The sequence below is a fragment of the Kryptolebias marmoratus genome, linkage group LG24 (genome assembly GCF_001649575.2).
Source record: "Kryptolebias marmoratus isolate JLee-2015 linkage group LG24, ASM164957v2, whole genome shotgun sequence".
In the NCBI taxonomy this organism is placed as follows: domain Eukaryota; kingdom Metazoa; phylum Chordata; class Actinopteri; order Cyprinodontiformes; family Rivulidae; genus Kryptolebias; species Kryptolebias marmoratus.
Genome location: NC_051453.1, coordinates 1,897,416 through 1,914,693, shown reverse-complemented (window position 1 = coordinate 1,914,693; position 17,278 = coordinate 1,897,416). Strand labels below are relative to the sequence as shown.

Sequence of the window (17,278 nt, the reverse complement as noted above, 5' to 3'; positions counted from 1 at the left end):
ATCGAAAGATTGTGACACATATTCACTGTTTTGTGGACTTCGTTTTGGTAAAGGAGACCTTTTAACTGCACTGCATTCGTCTCAGATAAGAATCCTGCAATATAAAGCGAAAATAGACATGTGTGACTTTGTTTTGCGGAAGTTTCGTTGCAGTTTGAATGCAGGCGTGGTTCCTGTCCGTTTAAAAACGTAGTCGGACGCTGATTGGTTCATAGTTGTGTATTTTTGACGGCTGGATTCATTCTGTTCACCCATTGGACGCGACGCAGCTAGTGCTCGCTTCTGATTGGCTGGTCGTTTTCGACTAAATTTCAAATAACAGTTTATCCGTGTGGAGGAGTAACGTTTGCTAGCTTGCTAGATCCACGATGAAACGAGAATCCTGATGCTTCGGACAAAACACAGCTTGTTTTGAGAAAGTTTTACTTTTTATCCAAGATGGCTGAAGCGAGAGACGATGCTAACAAGGAGAATAACGCTCCAGTCCTGACCCTTATCCAGTTCTCAAAGCCTCCATTTGTGACTTTTGGCACGGTGAAGTTGGGCACCTCGAAATCTGCTGTTTTGCAAATCGAGAATCCCATAGATGACGTGAAAGTGCAGGTTTTTGTCGAGAAGATCCCCTCGAGTAAAGGCTTTTCTGTGGACCACAACGCTTTTACAATTCAGGTATGTTGAACTGTTTACCCGCGTGTTTCATTCAGAAGTGCCAAATCTGTTGTTTAGGTCACGTATTGATGTTCCTGCTCCATGTTTGTGTTTACAGCCTGAGAGCTTTTCCACTTTGACCATAACCTGGACTCCAACAGAGGAAGGTGGGATCAGAGAGCTCCTCATCTTCAATGCCGGGGTCCTGAAGCACCAGGCTGTGCTGCTTGGGAGAGCAGAAGCACCCAAAAGGAAAAAGGTAACTTCACACACACAGAGCTTCTTCACAACTTTCAAAAGTTCTTGTAGACTGAATGGTCTCAGAGATAACTACTCTTCTGAAACAGTTTCACAGCAAAAAAGGGGTTTTAAAGGTACTCATTGTCATTTTTTTTCATATAACTGATTAATGTGTCTAAAAATTAGTAAGCTAAATTAGTGAACGATGCCAACCACCACTCCGTTTGTTTACCAACAAAAAGTGACTGAAAATAAGTCGACAGTGGCGCCGTCCATGGAAGAGCTGTTTGACAATTTGGAGGCGTTTGTGTGTATTTGTGCTCAGATTTTTGAGTAAAATGTGCAGATAAAATCCCACGTTTTTAGGTTGATTCAGCCAAGTGCTTTGTTTACATTGAGTGCTTACCCGCATTTCAGAATTGCATATCAGGGTTTCTGGAAAATGACTGGCTCAACTCTTTCCAACTGCTCCATTTGCTAAAGTTTGAGTTCATAGTTTCTAACTTTGAGCAAAAGTGTTTTTGGTTTTCCCTCTACTAATCTGGTATGCAAAAGTAGAAAAAGTTGCTGAAAAAAATTTGAAGGGTGCGTCAAAGTTTTGGGCACTGCCCAGAATTCAAGATTTAACTTTTTTCTATAAAATCCAATAGTGATTTGGAACTTACTTTGGTAATAAATGCAGAATCTTTTATGTAAGTGGCAGAAATCGATTTGTCTCAGAGATGTGACCCTTCACTGATTCTGAGCGCAGATACAGTGGAAGTCTATAGAAGCTTGGCTGCACTCTGTTTACATGAAAACGGTCATATAGCACACACGCCATAGACACATACCAGGTAAAACAAATACAACTTTAGATGGCTCAAATGTTAGGATGTGACATCATCACACCCTAAATTGAATAAAAATCATAAAACTCAAACTGTGATTGTATAAAATCCATCAAAGAGTTCAGTCATGTAAAGTCCAACTTTCTGTGAAGTTGGTCTGAGCTGTAGCGCTCCAAAGATGGTATACCCGAAGTATAGCACACTATGTTCATCAGAGTTGCTCGTTCTGATGTTCTTTTCAAAGCTGCAGGAAGAACAAGGAGATAAAACTGTGACAGAGAAAGAAGAATAGGATTAAAAAAAAAAAAACGTAATAATAATAATATGTGTGTGTTAATGTCCATGCACTGGTCCCCTTAAAAAGGTTTTATAGTGAAATCTCTTTGGTCTTTGTGTAAAAAGGGAGGGAAGCCTTATCATACTGAGCTTCCACTTGAAGAGTTCAGACACTGCACATTACAATATGCCTTGCATTTACAACTCAATTATATTTCTTTGTTTTTCAGAAGAGCTTATGGGATACAATCAAAAACAAAAGAGAAGGAGGGAAAATGCACACACCAACGACAAAGAAAACTGCACCTCCGCTGAAGATGACAGCCAATAAAACCTTTCAAGTGTCTCGAAACCCCCAGTACAAGAGAGAGAAGCCTTGCAGCCCGCTGGCTCCGCTCAATGAGGGGAAATCTGTCAAAGAGAGGTCCCTCATAAAGCACGGCTCAGCTGATCATCCCCTGAAACTGGTGGAGCAGAAGGCTTTAAATCCCAAGCAGAGGCATCAGTCCTTGTCGGATCTGGAGAGAATCCATGACATTCAGAAGAACTCCCCTGTTGTTCTGCTTGTCCCAGCTGGAAAGTTTGTCAATTCTGGCAACATGCCTGCTAGTCCGGACACTCTGGCAGAAAAACCTGAAAACAAAGGACTTACAAAAATGTTTAACAAGACCCTGTCTCCTATCGGGACACCAGAGAGGTTTAAGAAGCTGATGCCTCGTATTCAGTCAGACAGTGCACTTCCTGCTGCTGGTGATGATTCAGTTCCTTCTCTGAAAGATGCTTTGGATGTCATCGGCTCTGATCTGATTCTTATTACCACCAGTCCCAGAGACACAAGTTCAAGCTGTGAGTTTTCAGACTCTCTGGAGTCTAAGAGCGACAAACTTTGCTGCGATCCTGACAAAAATGCTTTTAAAGCAATAACTGATAGTCCAGAGCTGCCTGAGTCCAGTCAGTCAAGACTCACTTTTTTTGTCAACAAAAAGATTGATAAAGGAGTCGACGTTACGAACAAGATGAAAAAGGCTTCTTTTACGTCTGCCACCGTGACTAAAAGCAAAGTTCCGGTGGAGGCAAACAGTCCAGGTGGGAGGAAGATAAAGAAGTCCCGTCGACGGCTCTTAGAGAAAACACTTGAGCTTTCTGATGGCAGCAGTCGGTGTGATTCTGACCCGGGTACTCCAAGCCTTCCTGTCATAGACACTGAAACAGGGACCAGGCTGAGTGATGGTGGACATCAGGTCACAGAGTTTTTGTCCTCCAGCCCCAAACCAAGGCTTAGTGCCTCAGCTGCACCCATCACCTTCCCCCTCTCCTCCCCTCCATGCATGGCTCCTTCTTGCTTCTCTTTCTCTGCTTCCTCTCCAGCTCTGTCCGTCCCTGCACCAACCTTCACCATCACCTCCCCTCCACCCGTGAGCTTACTGTGTTCCATGCCTGAGGACGCCCCGACTCTTTCTGCACCACCTCCTGCTCGGGAAGACCTATTTCCTGTTCAGCTGGCGGTGAAAAACAAGAAGAGGAAGAGCGGGGAGCATCTGAAAGCTGATGAAAAGGTCGAGGCCTCTGGGAAACCTGAGCAGGTCAAAAGGAGCAGAGTCGTGGCGGGAAAAGGAGAGCCTCCGAGATCAGTCCAGGAGAGGCGGAGTGTGTCACAGCGACAGAGATTAACAAGTGAGTCAAAAAAAACAGCCATCTTTAAACCAGGGTTAGTGGTTTGGCCAGTTTGCTTCTTTATGAATATAAACTTGTAAGCTCGTGCTTTTCTTTTATAATGTTTGTCATATTGGTGGTACTTGAAGAGGTTATATTGTCTCAGGTGGTACTCTTCATAACGAGTCAAATAAAAATTGTGAATCTAATTTCTTTCCAGACTCAGTGACATCATCATCATCATCATCTCTGAGGAAGATGAGCTCTGTAGCTGCTGTTCAGGCTAAACAACCAGGCTCCAAAATCATCTCACGAGGTACACATTTCTTCTTACGTGGGTGGTTTTACAGAAAACATGATGTCATTGACATGCTTAAGTTTAGTGGTCTTGTTTTTTTTGCAGGTGCTTCATCTGTCAGAGCATCTGGTTCTGTGAAGATATCTAAAGTAGTCGCTGTAGCTCAGTCAAAACTGACCTTCATCAAAGCTACACAAACAGGTACATGAAGACAAACACTGCTGGAGAGCCAGGGCTTTTTCTTTTCCTTGTTCGTGAGATATCAGTGTTTTATGTTTCCTCTTAACTTTTAGCTTTACCAAGACACCCTATGCCGTTTGCTGCCAAGAACATGTTCTATGATGAGAGGTGGATTGAGAAACAGGAGAGAGGATTCACGTGGTGGATCAACTACGTCCTCACTCCAGACGACTTTAAAGTCAACACTGAAGTCGCTAAAGGTAAAACACCGTCTCTACTCTGAAGATCCATTGTTTAAACTTGGGATGAGAGCTAAAGTCTCATAAATCGATCTTCCTCGTGTCTTTTTGCAGTCAGTGCCGTGTCTCTTGCCATGGGAAGCGACGACAGATTCAGTGTCCCCAGAGCTCCAACCAAAGAGGAGATGTCTTTCAGCACCTACACGGCCAAACAGAAGCTGAACCGCCTCCGTCGATCCGCCTGCCAGCTGTTCACGTCTGAGGCCATGGTCAAGGCCATCCAGAGGCTCGAGCTGGAGGTGGAGGCTCGACGGCTGCTTGTTCGGAAAGACCGTCACCTGTGGAAGGACATAGGTAAAAGTTCTGTTTTAAATGACTTTTTAAACTGTGATTATTTAGTCTGAAAGGTAAATTGTTGTCTTGATTTGTCATTTTTTGTAGGTGAACGCAAAAAAGTCCTCAACTGGCTCCTGTCATACAATCCACTGTGGTTAAGGATCGGCCTCGAGGTATTTGAAGCGTTTTCTCCAACTTTGTGTGTTCTTTATAACGGTTTTGTAGCTGTCTTCATCATCCCAGTGTTGCTCATCCTCAGACCATCTTCGGGGAGCTGATCTCTCTTGAGAGCAACAGTGACGCCTTGGGTCTGGCGATGTTCATCCTCCAGCGGCTGCTCTGGAACCCAGACATCGCTGCAGAGTTCAGACACGCCCGGGTGCCTCACCTTTACAAAGACGGTAAATTATGAGAATGTTGTGTCGCTGTTTTCTCAGGGGTCGCACTAAGCCTCAATTCTATGTTTGTTTTTAAAGTTAATGTACTGAAATGTTTCAAAGCTGCCTAAGATTTACGAATGCCATTGATGAAAAGGGAACCAAATTGTTATAAAGTTCTCAAAAGCCTTCCTGATTGTCCACCTGACCGTTTCCCTGTCAGGCCACGAGGAGGCGCTGTCTCGCTTCACCCTGAAGAAGCTCCTCCTGCTGGTCTGTTTCTTGGACAAAGCCAAAGAATCTCGTCTGATCGAACACGATCCTTGTCTCTTCTGCCTGGATGCAGAGTTCAAGGCAGGCCGAGTTCTCAACAACACAATTTACATTTATGATTTAAAAAAACATTTATCATTTTAAAATCTTGCCACAGAATAATAGAGTGAGAAAAAAGTCTGCCTCATTAGATAAAGTATTATTAATCTTTTGTTGCTCCCACAGGAGAGTAAAGAGCTGCTGCTGGCCTTCTCCAGGGACTTCCTGAGCGGAGAGGGGATTCTTCCCCGACACCTCTCCTACCTCGGCTTACCCGTTTCCCACGTCCAGACGCCCCTCGACGAGTTCAACTTCGCTGTGAAGAATTTGGCTGTTGATCTGAAATGTGGCATTCGTTTAGTGTGAGTGAGAGGACTGCTTTGATCATACGTTTCCTGTTGTCTGAAGACGGACTCAGTTTCATTCCACCAGACGATGCTCATATTTGTGTGTCTTTTGAAAGTTTGCAGTAATAAAAGTCAAAGTATATGATGTCCAAAAGCAGACAATACTTAGAGGTTACAAAAGTGATTTAAAATTTTTCTACTGCATCTCATCTTACAGGTAAAACATTGATTCTGATCTTTAATGCACTTTGTAGCTGCCTCCAAGCTTGTCTGTTTCCTTTGCTTGTATATTTGGATGTTAGTTTGCAATGAAACACAAACCAGTTGTAGATGTCAATTCAATGATTACTTTCTGAAAAATCGAGACAAATGGTGTCAGGAGTAAAGCTGTGTATTTGATGATGTAGCGACTTTGATCAGGAACAAAACCAGCAACATTAAATGAATGAAAGTAAATGTAGTGTTGTGATCCTTGTGTTTCTCCCAGCCGGGTGATGGAGCTCCTCGTTCAGGACTGGAGTCTGTCAGCGAAGCTCCGCCTGCCGGCCATCAGCCGCCTGCAGAAGGTGCACAACGTCGACATCGCTCTGCACGTTCTGAAAGACAAAGGGATAGAGCTCAAGGATGAACACGGTACTGCCTTCATCTTCTAGCTTTTTACTCATTTGGAAACCAAAATATGAACCGTATCTGTATCCGATTATCTACCATGAACTTTTCTCCTTGTTTGGTTATTGAACTGCACGTCGTCTTTGTTTTTAGGCACCATCATTGACTCCAGAGATATCGTGGATGGACACAGAGAGAAAACTCTGAGCCTCTTGTGGAAAATCCTCTTTGCCTTTCATGTGTGTATTTTTGTTTGAGTTGCACTGCGCTCTAATGGTCCTGGAACAGACCAACACAGTTGTGTTTTCTGACGTTGTGAAGGTGGAGGTGATTCTGAACGAGGATCAGCTCAGAGAGGAGATCTTCTTCCTGAAGAGAACCCTGAAGACCAAACGGAGGCTGGCCTCCCTGAGGGCGGACCGTGATGTTCCTGTGAGTCCTGCAGAGACCAGGAGGCCGTATGAACACACGAGCACCAAGATCCCGCTGCTGATGGACTGGGTCTGCGCTGTCTGTGACTTCTACAACCTGAAGGTGAGCTCCAAGGAAACACCATGTGGGAGTTTCAAACCTTTTTTTAAGGAGCAGAGTTGTTTTTCTAATTTCTTTTTTATTTGTCCTTTCATTGTGTTCATTCTAAGTAATAAAAAGCAAATACCAGATTTATACTGTAGCTCCAAATGAAGAGGCCAACAGGAAGTGAAGCCTGTTGTCTGTGTGCAGGTGGAGAACTTCACCGTTTCCTTCTCTGATGGTCGCGTCCTCTGCTACCTCATTCACCACTACCACCCTGGCCTCCTGCCGGATGGATCCATCGGTGTCAGCACCACGCAGACGGTGGAGTGCTCCCCGAGGGGCCAGGTGGAGCTGAACTGCTCGGGCAGCGACTCTGACGGATCCTTTAACGCCACACCAACAGGCTCGAATGGTACGTCTGCTTTGTTTGTTTGTTCTGGATAGAAATTTGAAATTGTTTTATAAACATCTGAATAAAGGGTTTGATTTTATGCTTTCTGCATAAATTTCCTTCAAATTTGAGCAGAGTTCAGAGGAAGCAGCTGAGTCATGATAAGAGTATCTGTGTTACAGATTGTCCATCTGTGGCTTTTAAAGAGCTGCTGGAGAATGAGAAAAACAACTTCAGATTGGTCAACACTGCTGTGGCTTTTCTGGGGGGAGTTCCCGCCATGATCAGCCCTGCAGACATGTCCAACACCATCCCCAGTGAGAAGGTGAGATACTGACTTTCAACCAATCAGTAAGACCGGACCTTTAAATGTTTTAATAAGGGTTTAAACCCTAATGAGAGCAAACGGTGGGCGTGTCCTCAGCAGCTTGTGGAGTTTTAGTTTGAAACAATGACTTGGTTTCCCTCCAGGTTGTGATGTCCTACCTGTCCTTCCTTTGTGCTCGTCTCCTGGACCTGCGGAATGAAACCAGAGCAGCTCGGGTCGTTCAGGCTGCGTGGAGGAAACACAAACTGAAGAAAAACCTGCAGCTCTACCAGGTTCAGTCATTAGTTTGGGTTTATATCCTAGTTCGTAATTAAAGGAACACTAAACATTGTTCATAAGGTTCTTTTGGTCATTTCTGTGTGGAGTAAAGATTAATTTGTATTTTAAAAAAGTCTTTGAAAATGTGTTGCTTTAGAATGAACTATTTCAGAGGAATTATTTTAAGACAGTTTGCTGTAAATCGGAAGGAATGTTGTAAATTAAAGATATATTATAATATTTTTATTTAGTTGTATTTAAATGTTAAATTCTTGTGCTCTGCTTTTGCATGATTTTTTTTACTTGTTGGTAAATCTAAACAATAACAGTTTATGTCTTGGATGCAGGAGAGGAATAAGGCAGCTGTAAAAATCCAGGCAGCGGTGAGACGTTTCCTTCAGAAGCGTGGAGCTGAGAGGCAGAATCGAGCCGCTGTCATGGTCCAGTCAGTGTGGAGAGGTTACGCAGCCCGACGCTGGCTGAGGAGGAAAAAAGAGGCTCAGCTTCGGGCCGTACAGCACAAAGCAGCGACTGTCATCCAGGTGGGTGGAAAGTGCACAAAGTGTAGAAAACTTTCCATGATGCTGAAGGTCATTTTAACTTGAAACATGGAGATAAATCTGATGCAATTAGACTCTTTAAACTGGTAGATTCTGTCACAGATGTGTTTTTTTTCCCCCACATATGTGTGTGTGTTGTTCTGATTTCAGTGCAGTTTTGGTGAGAACACATTAATATTTATTGTTCTTAAGCTGCTGTTTCTAATGGTTTCTGTTATCTTGGCTCTGCAGGCTCAGTGGAGGATGTTCTCCACGTTGAGGGCTTACCACCGTCTCCGGTATTACACCATTGTAGTCCAAGCACAGTGGAGGATGAGGAGGGCAGCCACTGCTTATGGAGAAATTTACCAGGCGGCCGCAGTCATTCAGATGTACTACCGAGCTCGGGCTCTCTCGAGAAGAGATCGAGAACGTTATCTCCTCCGTAAGTCGTCTGTGGTGAAACTACAGAGAGCATATAGGAGGTGGCAAGCTCAGAAAATACAAAAGGAAAACTGTGCTGCCAGAGTGATACAAGCTGCTTTTCAGAAGTGGTACAAGGAAAAAGTGTCTGAAAGATCTGCTGCTGCTGTCAGAATTCAGTCTTGGTACAGAATGCAGCTTTGTTTCCACCAATACAGAAAGATCAAGAGAAGCAGCGTGCTTATTCAAGCTCACTTCAGAGGCCATGAACAGAGGCGCCGCTTTCAGATGCTGAAGCTGCTGAAGCTGCAGCACCACTCTGCTGCTGTCATCCAGAGTGCCTTCAGAGGGCACGTTGTCAGAAAACAGCTTGTGAAGCTGAGAAGTGCTGCAGTGATGATCCAGCGCCGGTGGAGAGCTTCTGTGAAAAGAGACACGGAAAGAGAAATGTTTGTCAGGCTGAGACGTGCCGCTGTTACCATACAGGCAGCTTACCGAGGACAAGCAGCCCGAGAGTTGCTAAAAAAGCAGCAGAAGGCAGCAACGGTGATCCAGGCAGCTGTTAGAAAACACAGTGCCCAAACGCAGTACCTTGTCCTGAGGAAGGCTGCAGCTGTGATACAGCAGAGGTACAGATCCACAGTTAGGGCTCGTAAAACAAAGAAGGACTATGATGATTTAAAGAGGGCTGTGATCATCGTACAAGCAAACTGGAGAGGCAGAGCTGACAGGAAGACAATAGAAACCTGGCATCAGTGTGCAACGCTGATACAGACTTGTTATCGACGACACAAAGCCCAGGCAAAGTACAAATCCAAGAGGGCAGCAGCTGTTCTCCTACAACGTCATTACAGGGCTTTCTTGGTTGGAAATGAGACAAGAAAAGCGTATATGCAGAAGAAAAGGGCATGCATCGCTCTCCAAGCTGGATTCAGAGGCATGAGAGTTAGGACAGAGCTGAGAGAGAAGCACCAGGCTGCAACAATCATTCAGTCTGTAGTTCGGAGGTTTTTATGTCGAAAACATTATGCTCTCCTTCAAAGTGCAGCAGTCATCATCCAGTGCAGATACAGAGCTCTTCTCCTCTGCAGGCAGCAACAAAGTGAGTTCAGGACAGTAAAGGTGGCCACCTTAAAGATTCAAGCCATGTTTCGTGGATTCACTGTGAGGAGAAACCTAAAGAAGAGGCACAACTCTGCCCGAGTAATCCAAGCTCAGTTCAGGATGCACAGGATTCGTATGGCTTACCTGGCCACCAAGTGTGCTGCCATTATCATTCAGGAGCGCTATAGGGCTAAAATGCTCAGGGATAAACAGATGCTGAGGTACGGAGCAATGAGATCTGCAGCTGTGGTCATCCAGGCAGCTTACCGTGGGCACAGAGCCAGGAGGAGGATGGCAGAGTTGCAACAAGCTGCCACAGTCATACAGAGAAAGTTTTTGACCATCCAAGCTAGAAAGCAGTTTTTAGCTATCAAGGCAGCAGCTTTGACTTGTCAGCAGAGGTACAGGGCAGCAACCCTGGCAAGAAACCTCAGACTGGACTACTTGTTGAAGCGCAGATCAGTCGTTTGTCTACAAGCTGCCTACAGAGGACAGGTAGCCAGAAGGCAGCTGCGTATCAGACTCATGGCAGCTATAACTATTCAGTCTCACTTCAGAAAGTACCAGCAGAGGACCAACTACAAAAGGCTTCTCTGGGCTTGCAGTGTGTTGCAGGCACGTTACAGAGCAAACAAAAAGATGTCAGCTGAGGTGCAAGCCCTGAGGGCCAAGAAAAATGCTGCTGTCGTCTTACAAGCTGCCTTCCGTGGAATGAAATCAAGACAGAAGTTAAAACAAAAGCATCAGGCTGCCTCTATCATTCAAAGAGCTTTTAAGGCCCACTGTGAACACAGGAAGTATCTTACCCTCAAGTCTTACATCCTCAAGATTCAGCACAGATATCGGGCCACTAAAGCAGCAAAGAAACAAATGCAGCGATACCAACTTGTAAGAAAAGCTGCAGTCACCCTTCAGGCAGCTTACAGAGGACATGGAGTCAGGACAGAGGTGGCTCGCTGGCATCAGGCTGCAACTGTGATCCAGTCTGCATTCAGAAAACACAAAGAGCACGTCAAGTTTCAGGCAATGAGACTGTCGGCCATCATGATCCAGAGAGGCTACAGAGCTCTGCTTCTTCAGAGGCGAGACAGAGAACACTTCCTGAGAGTAAAACAGTCTGTTGTTGTTCTTCAGGCAGCTTTCAGAGCTCATCGTGTCAGGACTGAAATGACAAAGATGCACAGAGCTGCTACTGTCATTCAGTCAAACCTCAGACGGCACAAACAGCAGACGGCCTTCAGGAGACAACGCTGGGCAGCTTGTGTCTTACAGCAGAGGTTTAGAGCTCAGAGACGGAAACAAGTTGAGGTGAAACGATACCAAGAGGACAGAAAAGCTGCCATAGTTCTGCAGGCTGCATATAGAGGAATGAAGACCAGACAGATCATCAAACAAAGCCACGAGGCTGCCAGAGTTATCCAGAGAGCTTACCGAGCCCACTGTGAACATCAGAAGTATTTCAAACTAAAAGCATCGGCTCTCGTAATTCAGAGAAAATATCGAGCCACTGTCCAAGCTAAATCAGAGAGAAACAGATTCATCCGAGTGAAGCAGGCTGTCATCACCCTCCAGAGATGCTGCAGAGCCTGGAATGCAAGACAACAGGTAATAAAGTTCACAGATTGTAATAATGTTTACTGACTTTCAAACAGCACATACTTGGATCCTAATAATCATGTAGAAACTGATTAATACATGAAATCCATCACAGCAAACATACCACAGGTTTGAGAGCATAATTATGAAACTCAAAACATCACTGAAATTTGCAAAGAATGGTGTTTAATTTATGTTGTTTTCAGGTATTAAAGACAGCCCAGGGAGAACGGAGACTCCGGTTCGTATCTGCGATCTTCCATCATCTCAGTGCCATAAAGATCCAACGAGCTTTGAGAGCTTACTGGGCTTTGGAATCAGCTAAAAGACAGATCCATTCTGTCATCGCCATACAGGTGTGTCAACAAACAAGAGCTGGTGATACACCTGCTGGTGGAGAGTGTTTGTCTAAAAGATGCACGTCTCTTTCTTAGCGATGGCTGAGAGCCAGGCAGCAGAGGAGACTGTATCTGCAGGACAGGAGGAAGGTGATCACAGCACAGAGAGCTGTGAAGTCCTGGTTAGCTCGTCGTCACAAGGCTGCCTCCATCATCCAGCAGGCTGTCCGGAACTTCCTCTTCGTCCGCTGCCAGAAGAGGGTTCAGCGGGGCATCGTTAAGGCTCAGGTGTGTCAGTCACTGCTCCCTTTAAATGCATGATAAAATTTGCTCTGAATGGATGGCATTTATGTCCTCATATGTCTTTCTTTCCATTGCATGAAGTTCTGAACAGGATGTGTGTGTTGTCTGTGTTCAGGCCCTGTGGAGAGGACACTGCTCCCGTCAGCTGAACGACAACCCAAAGCTTGTAAAGTTGAGGCACCGCCTGCGTCTGGTGTCCGCTGAAGCTCGAGAGGAGGACAAACTCTGCAACAAGACCTCATCTGCCCTGGAGTACCTCCTTCAATACAAACACCTCTCTTATATTCTAGAGGCCCTGAAGAACCTTGGTAAGACCTGACAAATGAAGTAATGCCAAAGTTGAGAGTAATTAGCACAAATCCGGTTCTGTGTGGTCAAAGTGTGCAGTGAGTTCATGATTACCTTCCTGTTGCTGCTGACTGTGGGCAAAGATGTTCCTCTTTTCTGTTTGTGGTTTTGCTTTGAGAAAGGAAAAGTGCTGACGTTGGCAGGATTATATCTTTAAGAGTAATGTGTTTAATGTTGTTAACGTGAGTGTTTGCGTGCACAGAAACTGCCACCAGACTTTCACCCGAGTGCTGTGAGCGGCTGGTAGAAAGCGGGGCCACAAGTGTCCTCTTCACACTGATCCGCTGCTGCAACCGGAGCATCCCCTGCATGAACATCATCACCCTGTCCATCCAGGTCCTCCTCAACCTGTCCAAGGTGCAACAACAACCACACAGCTTGGTTTATTTCTAGATCACTTGTTTAAACACGCCTGAAACTTAAAGTGCTGAACAGGGCAAGAAAAACAGAAACAAACACAAAACAGCAGTTTCAAAATAATAAGAAAAACGACTGTCTGTCTCGTGAAAGTACAGGCTTTTTGTGTTGCGTTAAAATCGGGACACAAAGGTGAAGTTCTTGTTTAAAGAGTAACAATGTTTTGAGAATTCCTACTTCCCCACAGACTGTCTGCTTTATGTTGGTTTCTGTTCTGCAAACTGTGTTTAGACTGAAGGTCATCATGTCTGGTAATCTTCTGTTAGTCCTCAAAAACCTCCTGGCCTCCTTCACATCTGGAAACATGATGTTTGTTTATTTTAAATGCTGTTTCTACTTTAATATCCCCTCTTCACTCCCTCAGTACCATAAGACCGTAGAGGCAGTGTATTCAGTGGACAGCTCTGTGGAGATACTGCTGGATCTGCTGCAGAGATACAGGGAGAAGGCGGGGGATAAGGTGGCTGAAAAGGGTGGGAGCATTTTCACCAAAACCTGCTTCCTTCTTGCTCTCCTGCTTCAGGATAAACACCGAGCTGAGGTACAGCCGCTACTTTCAGCTGATCACAAAATCCTGCTTTCTACTCCAGTACAAGGGAGAAAACTGAACGCCCTAATTTTTCTTTAGGAGGTGAAGAAGATTCCTAAAGCTTTGGATCGATTGTGCAGCATCTATAAACTTACTGCTCGCAAACACAAGCTGGATGCAGAGAGAAACATCATCAAGCTGAAGATGAGCGCATCTGTTAACGGCAGCTTTCTAGCAACGCCTCGGAAAACCCGGCCTGCGCCAAAGTATGTGTTTCTGCACAACACTGCATGGAAGAAATTCAAGCCTCCACGTTCGATTTGTCGAGCAAACTGAAATCTGTTTTTGTGTTTCAGATTTGCTCCAGATTGGGTTCTGACGAAAGACAACCTGAGAGAAATCGTGGATCCTCTCCATGCCATTCAGATGGTGGCCGACACGCTGGCCATCGTTTTATAGGTTTTATTTTACTCATCAATGCTTCTTTTATTTTTTAACTGAAAATATTTTAATCAGTTTGTTGTTTACATTTTACTGTCTGTTTTTTAAAATAAATGTGGTCCATTGTAAATATATTTTTTTGCTTAAAGTTGAATACAATAAGCTGAAGACAGCCACATAATTCTCCATTTTTTAAAAATTATTTTACCCACTTTTTCCTCCAGCAGTCATTGTGTGACAGAACGCAGGTCCGTCATAAAAAAACAAACGAGGACAAACATTTTAAAACGGATTCTTCAGGTTGTGTGTAGGACAAACCAGTTTATCCCTTAATGACTGACTGTTTATTAAGTGTTTGAGCAGGAGAAAAAACTGAAAATGAGTGCAAAAAAAAGCAACAAATGTTTGAAAATGAACTTTGAAAAACATTCAAAAGTCCTGGAAACTGTTTTGGAGGAAAGTTTATAAATTTACTGTATGATATCAGCGTTACATTCAAACTTTTTGCCTTCCAGTATTTATTTTTGTGTTTGTCCAGGCGGCTCACTTCAAGTTGAGAAAAGATTTGTTCGACTGATTAAAAACCCAAAGAACTCTTTTCAAACTGTGACTTTCACTTTGGATGAGACCTAATCTAAAAATGAGTTGAATACATAAAACCAATCCATCATTTCATAACTGAGAAAAGTATATAGAAAACAACCTTTCATTTAAAATGATTGATTATTTTGACCATCAGTGTTAGGACATTGTGTCTTGTACAAAACTGGGTTTGCAAAGATAACAACAACAACAAAAACCAATATTTCAGTCACTAATAAATGTTTGTGAGCAGCTGAGGAAGAACTGAGTATCGATTCTCTTCAGGATTTATGTGTTGCTGTCCTGTTTAAGGTGGAATGACGAGACTGAGCTGCTTCTGTGTCTTCATTTTAACATACGACACATCTGAATTTGTACATCCTCCACTCCTCACCCATTCGTTCCTTCGACCAGAGATACACACAAATTTGTTTTTAAGCTGTCCTTTTAAGTCACCATTAGTTCAACATCTAATGTTTATATTATTTTTATGCCTTATATTTTGTAAATCTAGCAGTTTGTCACATGCTGGTCATTTCTCCATATTATTTGGGTCAAATAAAAAGTAAATGTAATAAAGGTAAAAGAACTATTTTCTGTAGTTTCCTCTAGAGGGCGCAGTCAAATCAGGATTCTGTTCCTGCTGAAATGTTGAAATCTGCTTCAGAGTTGACCCTGAGAAAAGTACAGACTTTGAGGAAATGTGGGAGGAAAATGTTCTGCTTCTGCTGAGGAAAAAAGTGCTGATATTGTCAGAAATATATGTGAAAGAGTAGTTTACTGTTGTGTGGTTACATGTGTGATCGTGTGCACAGAGACTCCCACCAGGTTGCTGTGAGCAGCTGACCCCCCTCTCCAGATACAACAGCAGACAAGCAAACTCTGTGTGTTTTTAGAATGATAAAAACACAGGCCAAAGTGCCCAGATAAGTTATATTATTGCATGTCCACAATTTCACTCATTCTCTGTGTCAAATATGTGTTTCAGGAGATGAATTTCTGGCTCTTCAACTGAAAAAAAATCCAGGAAATCAGGAAAAAATTTTGAATCTGAACAGAAAAAACACTTTGCCAAGCTGTTTCAGTAAAATCTTTCAAATCTAAGATGAATTGGATCGTATTTGTCCAAATAAAGAGGCAACTTGCATTCCACAGATGGAGAACGTTTCCCTGCAGGTTCAGCCTTTCAGCTGGAGTTAGATTTGTCACACAGTGGTTTTAATAATCTACCACAGTGACTGCCAAACCGTCTGAAATGTTCACAGAACTTTTGATTCAGTAGGAAAGTTCTGGCCTCTTTACCATTTGATCCACCTCACAACCAAGGGGTGACCTCTGAACGGAGGGTGGATCTCACCGACGGCTCCACAGATTCAGATTTGGAGGCCTAAAAAGTTTAACACTTCAAAAATGATTGGACTTAAATAATGTGACGTGTTTTCCCACTGCTGTAAATATTAATGAGACACATTTTCCTTTGAAAAATCCAACTGCTGTACTTTGAACCTTTGTTCTCAAATCAGATGTATGAGAAGCAGTGAGCAACCACTGGCTGCAGGCCTGTTCCAGGTGCTTTAGTGGATCAAGAAGCACCAAAAATGTAACCAGAGGATCTTTTTTTCTGAGAGAATCACTCCACAACCAACCAGAGTTCCTTTCAGACATTTCTCAGACTTTTTCTTCCTTCAGACTGAGTGTCATCATGTTTTTTTACCAGTATTTCAAGTCATCTTATTTCATTTGTAGCATCATTTTGAACATCCTTTTCCACATTTTCGCTAAAGTAATAACAAAAATTGTAAAATGGTATCTGTTTGTGACAGGGTTCATTTAAAATAAATCTGAGGAGCTACAATCACCAAACACAACCAGACTGGCTCCTGCAGCATTTTGCTTAGAAAAACTGGCCCTTGTGCAAGTTTTATTATTTTTATATCCTGCTTCACCTAAACGGGAGAATCGTTTATTTATATAAATGTATTTCAGAAATCCCACGTTTTAACTTAATCTTTTAGTTGTTTCTGTGTTAATCTACAGGTGATCTTACATAGACAACAGTTAAATGTTTTTACAATCAGCAACATGAATAACATTTTTTAAATAAAATACCGTATACCCTGAGCAATGTGACATGATGTACACAAAAACATTTTCTCCTGTTAATGACTAACATGTTTGTTCGGGCTGCTCATGTCACTTCCAGTCAACTAAAGGTTTTATTGCCAAAAGGACCGACTCATCAAAGTCTCCCTCAGTCAGACTGTCTAACCTCCAGTTCATTAAACTCATCAGAATATAGGCTTTAGTGCACTTTTCTTATTATTTCACAATTAACAGTGGGAGCAGGTTGGGCTTGCAAAACAGCTCAACTTGAAAAAACACAACTACCACAGGCAGAAAGCTATTCTACTTTCAGATAGTCTTTTAAATAACCTTTTGCTAAAACTTTGGTGTCTGACACAGTTTGAATTCTGATGAAGCTTAAAAAAGTCATGGACTGCCCAGAAAGACATTTCAGACTTCAATCAATCCAGACTCACAAGGTGCACTCACATTTAAATGACCAACTCACTCCAATTTATAAAATGTTCTGAAGAGTTTGTTTAGTTTCTATTCAAATATAATGTTTACCCCACATTTATTAAGCATTTAGAATAATGTGAGGTTTTGTAAGAACTAAGACACTCACACACCTCACACACCTCACACACTCGCTCACCTCACACACACCACACACACCTCACACACTCGCTCACCTCACACACACCACACTCACCTCACACACCTCACACACTCGCTCACCTCACACACACCACACTC

The 17,278-nt window shown here is 43.3% G+C and overlaps 1 protein-coding gene across 1 annotated transcript; it reads left to right on the top strand.

The window, feature by feature from the left end:
* Positions 1-339: 339 nt before the first annotated feature.
* aspm (assembly factor for spindle microtubules) lies at positions 340-15,050 on the top strand. The gene is made up of 26 exons (XM_017439424.3): positions 340-669; positions 767-907; positions 2,225-3,668; positions 3,868-3,963; positions 4,051-4,146; positions 4,239-4,385; positions 4,479-4,718; positions 4,806-4,873; positions 4,960-5,101; positions 5,301-5,431; positions 5,576-5,751; positions 6,224-6,369; positions 6,499-6,584; positions 6,667-6,879; positions 7,069-7,273; positions 7,435-7,577; positions 7,724-7,852; positions 8,186-8,380; positions 8,630-11,509; positions 11,707-11,856; positions 11,935-12,126; positions 12,257-12,449; positions 12,692-12,846; positions 13,271-13,447; positions 13,535-13,701; positions 13,792-15,050. Exons 1-26 carry the CDS (start codon positions 439-441, stop codon positions 13,892-13,894), a joined length of 8,046 nt encoding a protein of 2,681 aa, XP_017294913.1. The 5' UTR covers positions 340-438; the 3' UTR covers positions 13,895-15,050.
* Positions 15,051-17,278: the final 2,228 nt, after the last annotated feature.

Bases quoted from the DNA above. Each gene is read 5' to 3' on its own strand.
- aspm (XM_017439424.3), top strand. From the start codon at position 439: ATGGCTGAAGCGAGAGACGATGCTAACAAGGAGAATAACGCTCCAGTC. The intron at 670-766 runs GTATGTTGAACT...TTGTGTTTACAG, and splicing joins ACAACGCTTTTACAATTCAG to CCTGAGAGCTTTTCCACTTT. The intron at 3,964-4,050 runs GTACACATTTCT...TTTTTTTTGCAG, and splicing joins CTCCAAAATCATCTCACGAG to GTGCTTCATCTGTCAGAGCA.